Source organism: Rhynchophorus ferrugineus, unplaced genomic scaffold (genome assembly GCF_030347505.1).
Source record: "Rhynchophorus ferrugineus isolate W39M unplaced genomic scaffold, kcgeb_rfMv2 rfM1, whole genome shotgun sequence".
Classification (NCBI taxonomy): Eukaryota; Metazoa; Arthropoda; class Insecta; order Coleoptera; family Curculionidae; genus Rhynchophorus; species Rhynchophorus ferrugineus.
In genome coordinates this window covers 79,734,123-79,748,054 of record NW_027472580.1, presented here as the reverse complement: position 1 = coordinate 79,748,054, position 13,932 = coordinate 79,734,123, and the positions used below count along the sequence as shown (strand labels likewise).

The 13,932-nt window shown below is 33.2% G+C and overlaps 1 protein-coding gene and 1 long non-coding RNA gene across 3 annotated transcripts; one reads left to right on the top strand and one right to left on the bottom strand.

The window, feature by feature from the left end:
* Positions 1 to 21: 21 nt before the first annotated feature.
* LOC143190716 (uncharacterized) lies at positions 22 to 484 on the bottom strand. Its single transcript, XR_013004333.1, has 2 exons — positions 344 to 484; positions 22 to 274 (listed from the first exon to the last, which is right to left on the bottom strand). It is a non-coding gene; the product is annotated as an uncharacterized LOC143190716 (long non-coding RNA).
* Positions 432 to 13,477, top strand: phtf (putative homeodomain transcription factor). Of its 2 annotated transcripts, XM_076395073.1 has the most exons (15): positions 432 to 990; positions 1,978 to 2,123; positions 2,175 to 2,392; positions 2,557 to 2,735; positions 9,170 to 9,238; positions 9,437 to 9,558; positions 9,615 to 9,734; positions 9,788 to 9,957; positions 10,010 to 10,253; positions 10,309 to 10,488; positions 11,656 to 11,812; positions 11,867 to 12,050; positions 12,113 to 12,253; positions 12,308 to 12,544; positions 12,609 to 13,477. In XM_076395073.1, the coding sequence occupies exons 1-15, from the start codon at positions 965 to 967 to the stop codon at positions 12,756 to 12,758; spliced, it is 2,343 nt and encodes a 780-aa protein (XP_076251188.1). In that variant the 5' UTR covers positions 432 to 964; the 3' UTR covers positions 12,759 to 13,477. The 2 variants fall into 2 exon arrangements, with proteins under 2 accessions (XP_076251188.1, XP_076251199.1); XM_076395084.1 differs by lacking the exon at positions 9,170 to 9,238.
* The last annotated feature ends 455 nt before the right edge of the window (positions 13,478 to 13,932 follow it).

Here is a 13,932-nt window from a genome sequence, read left to right as displayed (position 1 = left end):
TGGCAAACAAGTAAACAAACATTATTAGAGGTACAACCTCAAATAAGTTTTATTACACAAACTAGCAAGATTATATACAACTCCTAAAAATCTTAAATTTGATTTTATGTTTAACCTAATTTTTCTTCAAAATCGGCATGCTTCTCTCTTGATATCCTAAAGGATTCCTCAAAAGCTTTACGTTTTTCTGGATCGTCTGGAGGAAATAATTCTCGTTTAGTTTTAATGACCCATTCTTCAAATAGTTCAGGTTGATTGAAATAATGGAACATGGCTACAGGAAAAGTAACATACATAGCCATTTTAGCTATCTCTAACTTCCAACCTCCCATGGCTGACCTACCTATATTTAATGTACAAACTAGTTATTAAAAATGTGCTATTTCTGACGGAAAAGTATATATTTCAAAACATTTAAAGTTAGGTTAGATAGTGCCGAAACTTCTTTTTTTGATGGATTAAATGTTAGATTTAAAATTAATAAATAATCACTTAAGATATACATTATATTATAATTAGATATGTAATGTGACGTGTAACATATGTGTTTATTAAAATATATGGGCACTCGTTGAAGGATAATATTTATAAGCTACCATAGAAAAGTAGCTACCTTCACGATGCCTAGTGTCAAAGTCAGCTGCAAAAACATATCTAGGTCGTCTGACATTTAAAAATTTATGTATTCCTCACAATAAATATTCGTTATTTCTACTCAATAATCTATATGATGCAATCAGTAAATTTATCTTGGTCAGTTTCGTACATTTAAATCATTAAGCCCAGTCGATTAATTGATCAAACTGTGTGATGTGCTATTGCAGTTGCATTATATTTCAACAACATTGTAGATAAGCTGCATATATTTTTTGGTAGAAAGTAGTGATTAGTGAAACTCATTGGAGTTCCAGTTTCAGTCTCATTTATATGAGAAAAGAAACAATTACTCGTGTGGTGAAAATAAATGGGTATTGAAGAAATATTTAGTTGGTAAGTAATTATATATTATTTATATATTTTTTAATACATAAAGCCAAAGCTATGTTTGTCGGCTTTTTTATTTTTTGCAATCATTAGCTTTATATAGTTGCAAAATTAAAGACTATATAAATTAGCATTAAGCCAAATGTATGTTTTTTTTGTAATATAATAATACATTATTCATTCTCAGTTTGATCACGGTATAGCGACCAATTACTATATTTTAAATAAAGTATTATGTTGGAAATTTTTTTTATTGTATCCCGTAGGTAATTGGATAAATCCAGTGTTAAATGTTCAAGGTTCATTTTATTTTAGCCCAGAAAAGTATTGTGTTTGCAAATTAAATATTTGCGATGTCTAGAACTTAAGATTTTTATAATTTTTTTCTAATCTGATATTTCAACTCTCAAAATTTTTAAGGAATATAAAATTAATATAATTTGTTTTAAATTATTGTCGTTTTTATTCGTTTATACCAATCATATTTTTCTTAATATTTCAATAATTTTATGTTTATTTAAGAAAACAATCAATAATATAAATAATGAATAGTGATCTGTATTATGTGATAACATATTGCATCAGGAAACTTTTGCCTTGAAACTATAAAAAGCCAATTTAAACAAGGCACAATAAAATGGTAGTGATTGTATATATGTTATAAACATAGGCAAAAATACTGTTGCTTTGGGATGTATGCTGAAGGTTAAATATAATATTGTGTGATATGTATTTTTTTGTATATTAATCAGCATTTGCTTTGTTAAAACAAATGTTGTGTAAATAGGTATACCGTTTTTCAATGCGCCTTTTATTTACTTTTCGATTTTTCATTTTATTACTCTTTCAACTAATGTATCATTAGAGGAAATATTGCAATAAATTGATAAAAACAATAATAAAGAAGAAATTAATTCATAATATAATATTCTAATGTTTATTACATATTACTTATCTATTCATTGGTCACGTTTAAATTTTATTCGTCACAAGGTATCAACGTAAGATTGGAACGTATGATAAGCAACTATGGGAGACAAGAATCGAACAGAGGGAACAAAGACATTTTGGCCTGACTCACGTGCAAATGAGGAGCGCTAAGCCAAATACGGACCTAATCGATCTGGATCTAGTTAGAGGTGATTCCCGTCACTTATAGTTCTTCGGGGCCTATATGTTCGGTTTTTTAGGATCGTCATTCACCAAAGCCAAACCTCAACATGGATTCTTCAAGGTTGCTCGTATGGCCACGGCCAGGTGCCTATTTCTGCCATTTTACGCGAAATGGTGGATACGTCAAACCTCCTCAGGTTTCTTTGCATTTATCATGCTTCTCTATTTAGTACAGATGTGGAATGTCGTTTCTTATTTTATTTATACTTCCTTGTATTGCCTGGGAAACACGGAGGTAAGATATTAGGCGATCATAGGCTGTACCAAAAGATTTGCAGTTTTTCTCATGAAATTTCCTTAAAAAAATCACTTTAGTCAAAATAATATCATAGAAAAACTACAGTACTTTTGAACTGTCGGATTAGTCAAATACTTATGATAGGCGTGTATATATTATAGTGTTTGTCCTGTATGGAAATTGTTATTCCGATTTTGATGGCATGGCTGTTGAGTTTGATTCATTCGCAAATCGTAGCGACCATTCCTGATAAAAAAGACACACCCCGGACGAGATCTAGAAAGAAACTACAGTTTGCTGACGAGGTCGATACTTTGAGACCAGATAGTAAAACTAAACGGTGAGTGAATTTTTATTTCGATTGTTTAGGGTGAATGATAGCACTTTCAAGTTCAAACTGAGAAATTACAGTAATTAAGCATCGTACATGATTGACAGTAGTTAAGTGAAAATCAGTACATGGTGTTGATCTAAATCCGAAAATATATTAAAAATATCCGTAATTGAGTTCTAAAAATTGCACACGAACTGGCTAAAAAACTACTACGTTATGTTAGGTAAAACTTAATTACTTAAATTTTAATTTACTTAATAAAACTTAAAACTTACTGTAGACATTGGAATAAGTGATAGTCAAATGGTGTTATATCTGAACTAAACGGGTGATATATTAAAGTGTTCCAACTAGAGTAGCAATTTTTCTCAAACAAAAACATGTGGAAAATGTGTGAATACCTTTCCTATTATTTAGTTTGAGTCGTTTTCTTTGAATTGCTTGATATTAAATCAATGGTGTACATTGGAGTTCAGAATCAATCTGATTAACTGGAGAAAGTACATGGTAGACGATTACCTTTCTAGTTTCACCACACACAATATACTTTATTTAGGTATTTAGCCGCTAACCTTGGTTCCATTCTTACCTATTTATCGTTGACAATTGCCCTACGTAGTCCGTTTTTCATCGTCGGTTATGAAAGATCGCAGATGTCAATTCGATCTATCATGTTATTTGCACTCGTGAGTTTTTCGCTATGCATATTAGCTATACATGCCGAGTTATACATCGGTTTTTTATATCTAGCTTTGTGAAAATATCTACAATTGTGTGGCCAGTACCTAGCTCCAGATCAACATTGACATTGCTGGTATGCTTATCTTTTTCAACTTTTTCAGATGAAGATTACTAGAATAAAATCGAGATGATCATTTCCGCGTAACAGATTTTTTTTATTATTTAATTATTACATTGTTACTAGTCGTTTCCGTCTAACCTGCAATTTGTCTTTATGATAACTTAAATCTAGATATATAACTAGGAGGATCCATCGGCCCTATCTCAGTCTCTGGTGAAATAATGTTTATACATGTCTGCTGTATGCTGTATTTTTAATTATATACACCTCACTACACAACACTAAACAAGATCAGATGGTTTGATTCTTTTGACTCTGTGTCCTGTTCTGTTGATATACAAAAGCTTCAATATTTCAATATTCTCATGAGAATGGAGTCTTTTCTCATGCCCCCTTGCAATTCTCTTGATTTCTTGACTGACTGTGGGTATCTGAAGGTTTCGATGTAGGTAATCAGTCCTATAGTATTACTCCGATACCTCTCAGGAGTTTGTTCGAATTAGCCAGTACATTTTCTTATATTTCACTTCCAGTTCTTTTCTTTTCCTCTTTGTATGTTCCTTCCAGCGAAGTTTTACATCAATATTCTATATGGAATGATATTATTATTTAATGTTATTGGGGCTTGTACGGTCTGTTTATAGGTGAACTGCACATGCAGAGATTTACTTTCATTAATTCTTATTTCCCAAACTTGTGTCCAATTATTTATATTGTCACTTGCCTGTTATAATTTTCGTGAGGCTTTTTCACTATTGTCCCCGACAGCTATAATCGCAGTATCATCAGCAAATCTGCCATCGTAATATTCTCCATTCGTACACCTGCTTTAACTTCTTTTATTGTAGAGTGAGCTTCTTCTTGTTTAACTCTAAATATTCTGGTTATAATGTAATTTAATAGTTCGGTGTGTTGTTGGTAGCATTTTCTGTAGTTTATGAACAAGGCCATCATGCCAAACCTTATCGAAGGCTTGTGTGCTACATCTAAGAATATAGCTGAGCATACTTTTTTACTTTCGTAGACTTTTCCAATAACATCTGTTATTCTGTGGACCTGGTCAATTGTTGAATGCTTGTTAATAAACCCAAACTGGTGTATTGGTATTAGGTTTTTTCTCTCTATAATCCGCGTAACAGATAATAATAGGAAAAGTTAATCGGATTATTGCGAAAATGCCACGATTTTTTTCTCAGATCTAATAATAATTTTACTTGCTACAGTATTAATAAACAGTTTACAGTTTATACGATTTTTTTCTGGATATATGAATTCGGACTGGTTGCATCATATTGTAAATTTATTGATTGTATTTAATTCGTTTCTGCCGGCTTAGTTAGTGGCAAAGGTGACGGGATGGTTCTTGTGCCTTTGCGACGGTCGCGGGTTCGAATCCTGCTGGGACATTGTCGTACATTTATGTTTGTGATTGTTTAACATTTGTAATTGTCCGTAAGGCTATAGTGCAAAATCCGACAAGGAAAATGATTCTAGTCACGCTAGGAATCAGGCTGGGTAAGATAGGATGTCTTCTGAGATGATCTCCACGTTGGTCACTCGCCATTCTTTCTTACGTTTTTTTAATGCTAGATTTTTATTGTGACAAAATTGAAAAATGAATATTTTCATCCTTATTATGAATAGGAGATCCATCACTCAATGCTGACATATTTTTTAGCACTTATCACATCGCAAAACTACGAAATTAATTTTGAAATACTATTCATTGTTTTCTATGACTCTCAGATAACATACATACCAATATCGTGGGAAATAAACTTGCAGATTTTGAGTATGCCATCGATTTATCTTTCTTTATCCTTCGTGCTATATTCGTATTCGTATTTTTAAACATGATTTCAAGGGTTTATTTTAGTTCAAATGAGTAAAAAAAACAAACAATGTTTTTAATAACTTTTTTTTCGAACTAGATATTTAATAATTAATGTTTAAAGAATACATAAAAAATAAAAAATCCAAAAAAATTACAGGTTGATTAAGGGGTACGTACGATACCAACTTCCTAGTCATTTGGAACCAAAAAAATTAAAATTTAATCTAAAGTTCCGCGTATCGTACAAAAGTTAAAGAAAATTTTTTTTGTCAAATTACTGTTTTTTTTTGGCACAGTAAATTTTTTTTAAATAGTAGAAGTTCAAATTTCATTTTGTTCTAGTTTTATACACGATAAAATAATGTGTAGAGAAGGCTCAAATCAAATTTCAAATAAACCTGTTTAGTAGAGTTTGAGATGCCCACTACATCGAAAAAAGTACTAGTACTAAAGTTTAGGTTCTGCTTCATACACTGGGCCTTCCTATACTTTCAAACTAGAGTTATTTCTTTCAAACTAAAGTTTGTGAGCTCCATTGAAGCGTTATAAGCTCTATTTTTGGGCGCTCAATCTGGGTATTGACAAGTTCAACAGCGTACGCATAGGCTTCTGGCCTAGTTGTTGTTCCTATAAGAGTCCCTTTTAAAATAGATAGTTTCAAATAAATAATGAAAAAAAAATGTTTTGAAAGATCCTCGTAAGGACATATTGTTAAACGTTTAACGTTCTTTGATAATACAAAAAAAATTAAGTCACATTATAATATATCCCAAAACACCATCGATATTTTTTAATAATAGAGCACCATTCCATAGTGTATATATGATCCATATGATAGAGCACATATTTCCTTTTCGATCAGCCAGGATCAGTCTTGATCAGGTTAGTATACTTGTAAGTGTCTTATGTTTTAGTTTGTTGCAATCTACGTGAAATACATTTCTCTGGATGTGTTTCTGAATATACCTTGGTTTGTTAGAAACAGTCACTTCTACTACGAAATTATTACATTAATGGTTTTTTCTTGTTTACAACTAAATATGCCCTAAGCCAGTTCTGTTGATTATGGAAATATGATATCGACATTTTATTTCCTGTGAAACGTTTTGTGTTGTAAATAAAGCAGAAACAAATTATACATGAAGATTAAATGTTATCAGATTCTTTCTTAGAACTCTTCAATTTATGCGATACTACATATCAATATCGATCATTGATCAGTAAATCAGAGTATCAATAAGGATCAAATCAGTGCGATGCTAAAAGTATGACTAAATAAGGGTAGAGTATAAAAAAATAAAGGGATTTGAATTTGTATAGGTTATTTTTCAGTGAGGGTTGGCTGATGTTGGCAACCTGTGGTAGCTATGTTGTTTTGCAATTTATTTAATTTATATAATTTATTTGTGTATTATTTAGCAATGGATGCAAAATTGCCATTACGAATGGAACATTATACTTTCTTTTTAAATTTACATGTTATATTAGATATCCTTAGTACAATCTTAACTTATAAAATTAATATATTAGTATTGTTCTGATGTACTTGCTTCAATACGAGCATTGTCCGATAAGTACTTACCGTACAAAAGAAAAACGAAAATTATGGAAATGTGGTGAGATCTGCCAAGTGGGCTTAAATGGCGGCGATGACCTCATTCGACTCAAATTTCTGCCTGGCGGCTAAGTACTTATCGTACTGTCCTCGTATACAAGGAGGACTAGTGTGGGATAAATAAATATAAACTCATACAATCAGTATGTATTTCCCAAAGCAGCCCATTCAAATGATAAAACTTTATTATTTCAAATGAGCAACAGGTCAATTGAAAAGTTCCCGGCCTACAATAGTAAAACACATTTCTTGGCAAAATTTGTTTTTTTTATTCAACATAATTCCCTTCAAGGGTGATACACTGATTATAGCTACCCTCAGCCTCAGTTTCGGCGATTACCTCTTCATTGGACGAAAATTTCTTCCCAGCGAGAATTCTTTTGAGATTTGAGAACAGGAAATAGTCGCTGTGGGCCAGATCTGCAGAATACGGTGGATGAGGAAGCAATTCGAAGCCCAATTCATGGATTTTTGCCATCGTTTTCACTGACTTGTGACGCGGTGCATTGTCTTGGTGAAGCAGCACTTTCTTTTTCTTCAAATGCGACCATTTTTCGGCGATTTCGTCCTTCAAACGATTCAATAACGCTATATAATAGTCGCTGTTGATGGTCCTTCCTTTTTCAGGGTAGTCAATGAATATTATTCCATGCATATCCCAAAATACAGATGCCATAACCTTGCCAGCCGCTTTGGAGCGGGTTCATTGCGTGCAGTCCACTCGGATGCCTGTCGATTGGACTTCGGGGTGAAATGATGGAGCCGTGTTTCATCCATTGCCACATATCGACGCAAACACTCGGGTTTATTACTCTCATCTTCAAACACTGCTCCGAATCATCAACTCGTCATTGTTTTTGGTCAAAAGTGAGCTCATGCGGAACCCACTCTGCACAAAGCTTTCTCATACCCAAATATTCGTGAATGATATGATGTACACGTTTAGTTGATATCTTTATAGTGTCTACTATTTCATTCAGTTTCAATTTACGGTCATTCAAAATCATTTTGTGGATTTTTAAAATGTTTTCGTCGGTAGCAATCTCTTTTGGGCGTCCACTACGTTCACCGCCCTCGGTGCTCATTTCACCACGTCTAAACTTAGCATACCAATCCTTGATGGTTGATTTTCCTGGGGCAGTGTCCGGAAACTCGGAGTCAAGCCAAGTTTTTGCTTCCAACTGAATTTTTTCCCTTCAAAAAGCAGTATTTTATCAACACGCGAAATTCCTTTTTATCTATTTTTTTCACAATAACAAAAGTTGTTTCACTCAAAATGCTATAATTCATAAACTAATGATCCGACAGTTGTCAAATTTATACACGCATCTTTTGAGGGTTAGGGCTAACTAAAAAACATATGGATTTAATTATAGGAGCGCCATCTATGTGTTAAGCCGAGAACTTTTCAATTGATCTGTTATGTATGTGTTAGAATCCTAACTTTGGCTGAAAAAATGTTTAAATATGAGATTCATTGTTGGATTAATGACTGTTATTAGATGTTAAGAATTATAATTACCAGGTGGCATCATCCACCAAAAAAATTGCCGGGTTACCGTGAATGGTAACGCTACAGAATGATGATTATTGATTTAGTTTTGCGCGAATTGAACGATATGAACGTGGACAATAAGTAACAGACGTTGTACGACATAATTGAGATTCTGTATAAACAATTTGAGGGTATTATTACCCCTCGAAGAGGTTACGCGAATTAGAACCAATATCTTATGATTTGGACCGGCTAGACTTTTGCTTGTATAATTTTCTAAAGTCGCAATTTCGTCTAATAAGCTATAATCGACTGATACTTTAAAAGTAACCTAGGCCGTAACCCGGCGTCGTTGCAACTTTATGTGACAGAATCATTGGAAACTGGATGACTCCGATCCGTGCAACCTTGAGATTCTGCGGCGGACATTTGAATTATGTTATATTCCATACATAATGGCATCATATATCATCAATATAATTAATTCCACGTCAACATCTACCAGCCCTTATTGCAAGCCATATAGTTAACGCCTCACTAGCGCGTTAATTTAGTATTATAGACGATCATACCATAGAGCTTTATCATGCCTGCATCACAATCACCAAAAAACCTAATCCATCCCATATATCACCCGATGCATGTTCCGTTTCACGTTCAGCTTCAGCTAACTTAGCGAGAAACCTTTTTTTAGGTTTTCGAGATTTAAAGGCGGACCATTTAACATCAAATTTAACTCATACCTCATTAGACGAAAGTGCAGGTAAGGTTCCAACAATAAATGCTTTGTGGGATAATCTTTTTCTGTTCTTATTTAACATTATCTGAGTTTATTCTGTCTCATCCTTATTTTTGTTAACGTCTAACGCAGTTAATCGTTTGCTTTCAAATCTTTTTCCAACTTATCAAACGGTATGCTGTTTTATTTGCCGAATAGCTAAAACTTCGGGTCGTTTTGTAGGTTAACTTTAAGGCCTTGGTTTAAGAAGTCCAACGTTGACGATGACGGTTTTGAGAGTTTCACCGGTAATGGTTCAAGAACTAGCGAGGAGGACTTGCAGACTGAGACAGGGCAGAAAATTGGTATTAGAATCACATTAAAAATTGATAATGTGTTACAGTCAATTTTTATGTTATAGTTGAGAAAAGTCCTTCTGTCACCGAAAAAGAAGATATTCTGGAAAAGAGCAATAGTCAGTGTGCTAATTTGGAGACAGAGGAGCCAGCTACGGATGGAACTTGTATTCATTGCAAAAGAGGTGATATATTTCCCTGTTCTTCTGTTTTAGCGATGATTATTTGATATATTTAGGTAGTCAGGAGCAAGACCTGAACAGCGAACACAATTCCAATTGTAACTCCTGTAAAAAATGCGAAAATTGGGTGAAACAACTGAAAGATACCGTAACAGAGCCAGTTTGCTCCACTGACTCTGAAAGTGAAGGAGAATCTGATTTTAGTAAATACAAATCTCATATCTTGGTAAAACGAACCGTTTACATTTTTGATTTTCGTTTTATGGGCTTTTTTCTAGGCGAAACGTCGCAACTCAGTGCTACCTACTATAGCGGTGACGTCAGTCCTCGATAGTACTTGTGATACCGAAAATGAAGCTCTCTCATCTCCTCGCGATTGGACAGCGGGAGTAACTACAAACAGCGAAGACTGTAGCAGTGATTTGGACGACGTGTCCGATGCCGCACCACCAGATCGCTGCTCTGAATGTTTTATATTGGATGGAGACACCAATGCTTTTTTAAGCCCGCCATCTGTTAAAGGTACCTCATCTTAAAATAAAAGCCCCCGTAAAACTCATTCATTTCTAACTTTTAGCCAGCTGTACGATATATGAACAAGATGAAATCAAAAAGGCAGACTTATCGATGTTGGACATAAGTTCAAGCATAATATCAAGGGTTGAAGCCATGCCATCTACCCATGACTATTTCTACGTTGGTGTGGTGATTTCTGCCTTGTTGGCTCTAATGCCCCTGTTATGCAGACTAATGGATGGTAAGTGATTCAACCAGTTGATTTCAGAATTCCCTAATTATAAAATAATAAAGCATTGCACAGCATATATATATATATATATATATATATATATATATATACTGAGATGTTAATTGAAATTAAAGTTTACTCGTTGGAATCATCATGTATTTTTCAACTACAAAATTTCCTGACAGATCATTGAATTGAAAAATTTTAAACTGCATCCATAAAATTGTCTACAGACTTATTGCTGGCCCTAAATATTAATCGAATAACGTTGTTAAGTAACTTTAATTTTGGCCATAAGAATAGCTTGTTCGCGCAGTTAATCCTGAGTCTTATAAGAATTGGTTGGAATGGTAGGAATTACTTTATCAGCCAATTATTCTTTTGACATCACTTTGTTTAATTTCTATTTTTAAAAAGCAATACAGTTTGATATAATCCAAATAATTGACAATTTTATAGTTGAGGTCTCGAAATAACATATAATATTAGGTAATATATTTGAATACGTTTCTAACTTTTTTAATTAAAGAGTGAAAAGTTAACTAAAACAAAACTGGATGAAATGTAATAACTATGTGTTCATTATTGGATGTTATTTGTTGTAATAATGGTGATATTAAAGCATCATGAAGGTGAAGCAATAAAGTATATTTGTAGTAAGTTTCTGCAGTAATCAATATTTATGATGTTTTCGTGAAAATCTTGCTCGAGAATCGTACAGAGAGTTTTGATCGATTTTTTGGATGACACTGTGCATTCATCCAATCTTATATGTTTTGAGAATATTGCATTTCAATCTTTCAATGAATTTCAGTAATAATTTTAAAGCATAGTGAATCTTCCTGGTAGCAATGTATCAGTTATATTGGACATAAAAAATATTTAAAAAATAGGATGGAAAACAGGGATTCAGAAACACGAAAGTTTTCATATAATGTTCCTATCGTTTTCTAGACAATTATTGTGAATTAAACCACATGAATGAATTAATGAATGTTGGCATTGCTGCTTCTAAAGATCCTTTGGAGATTTTGAGGGTTTTTCAATTTTTACAAACCAGGCTCCACATATTTATACATATTTGTATTTATATCGAGATCGAGCATTGCAACTTATTAATATAATTATATATATATATATATATATATATAATTATATATATATATTGTGATATAGGAATCCCAGACGTTAAGACAGTATGGGACACTTGCAAGAATAATACCTACAACTTTATAATAGCTGGTTCACCATTATCAGCAGTTTCTATTGTTACTGATGAGCTACCCCAAAAATTAGGAGAATTAAGTGATATGACACTAGGGACTTCATCTTGGTAACGTATTTTTTTCCATTTTCAATAGTGAGGACCTATTTTATTATTTTACAGGGAACGCTCAATAATAGTTACTTCAGTGGTGCAGCGCTTCATTCTGGCATCTATAGTGTTCTTTCTCTTGGCAGTAGCAGAGAGAACATTCAAACAACGAGTTTTGTATGCGAAACTGTTTTCGCATTTAACTTCTTCAAGAAGAGCTCGTAAATCTGATATACCCCATTTTAGATTGAATAAGGTGATGTTGTGATGTGGTAATAATCGTTGAGCTTTAATTAGATTTCAAATTGTCAATTATAGGTGAGGAATATCAAAACTTGGTTGTCGGTAAGATCATATTTGAAAAAGAGAGGTCCACAAAGGTCTGTAGACGTAATTGTATCGACTGCATTTGTGGTGACGTTGTTATTGCTGGCCTTTTTGTGTGCAGAACTCTTAAAGGTGTGTTATCTCAATGTTATTGTCCACATTTTATACGTTCAAATATCTTTTCAGGATACAGTTTCTTTTTCACAGTATTATTTGGAAGCATTGATTTGGTGTCTCGGTCTTGGTATTTTGTTACTACGATTCATGACTCTAGGCACGAAAATCAATAAAAAATATCGAAACCTCTCCGTCCTGATCACCGAACAGATTAATCTGCATCTGCAGATCGAACAGAAACCCCACAAAAAGGATGAACTGAACGTGGCCAATAACGTTTTGAAACTGGCTATCGACCTGCTTAAGGTAATAGTTGCCCGAATGAAATATTGTCCAGAGTAATTGTTTTTAAATTCCGGTTTTATTACAGGAATTGGAGAACCCGTTTAAAATATCCGGTCTTTCAGCAAATCCCATCTTATACAACGTGACGAAACTGGTGATTTTATCGGCCCTATCTGGCGTCCTATCGGAGATGCTCGGCTTCAAGTTGAAATTACACAAAATTAAATTGAAATAATTTAACTTTGCCAAGTTTCCGAGGCCCGACTGGAATTATTCTGTTTTTAACGTATTATTGCATTGTTAGTTTGCAGTGAACTGGTTCAGTATATTCCTTAATTATTTATAATCTATCGAACATAAAATATTTTATGTTCCAGTTGAAGTGGAAAGTCGTCATGTTCTAGTCGTTTGTGGATTACAATTAAATAGTACTATAGCAATAGACAAATAGTATCGTTCTTGATAAAAAGACAAAAAAGACAACTGTAAACATTTGGTTTCTGTATTTATACTGTTCAGATTTTTACAGTTCATCGTTTAATCTTGCCGTATCTACTGTTCGTTGTTCTTAGCCGCATTAACATTATTGATTAGTCGTTTTTCCTTGATATCTCTTGATAACTATTCTTAGGTAACAAATGGCAGAATAATCATGTGATTTACATGTGTAAGGAGATATATTCACAGACATTTTATATATACATACATTTTCTTATAGCGATCACTCCATAGAGTGTTGAAATATCGTAATCTCTATATATTTTTATATGATTTTTTTAGAAGGTCTTTAGTTGAATATGCGTGAGATCATCATTTGGTGATCACATTAATCAAAGTGCAACTTGTAGAAGTGATATTAATAATCGTATGCGATTGACAATTAATTAACGTTGTTTTAAACGGTTTGTAGCATTATTTCCTTTTTAATTATATAAATATAGCTATAAATTAGAATTATTTTTGTTTTATTTTCAATCGTTTGTGTAGAAGAAGAAACATAATATTTAACTTTCATTATTAGACATGCTAACGATTCTTATATTTTTCGTGATATAAACATGAATGTAAATTTATGTTTATGATTGTCCTTAGGTAAGAGTGCAAAATCCGACAAGGAAAATGATCCCAGTCACGCCAGTAACCAGGCTGGGTAAAACCTAAGTTCGTCACTCGCTAGTCGGTAGGCTTAATGCCGAGGACCGTCGTTCTGCGTCAACGTTAAACTGTAGGTTCAGTCCAGATAAACCCTCGTTGTTAAAAAGGAGACTTTAGAATATATAAAAAAACAAACTTATTTTGGGTTACCCAAAGACTGCATGAAACGTTTTAAGGGATAATTTTTTTAAATCAGATCAATTTAGCAAAACAACAATGGGTAATATACTCTGCTGGTTTCGAAGTGACTTCAT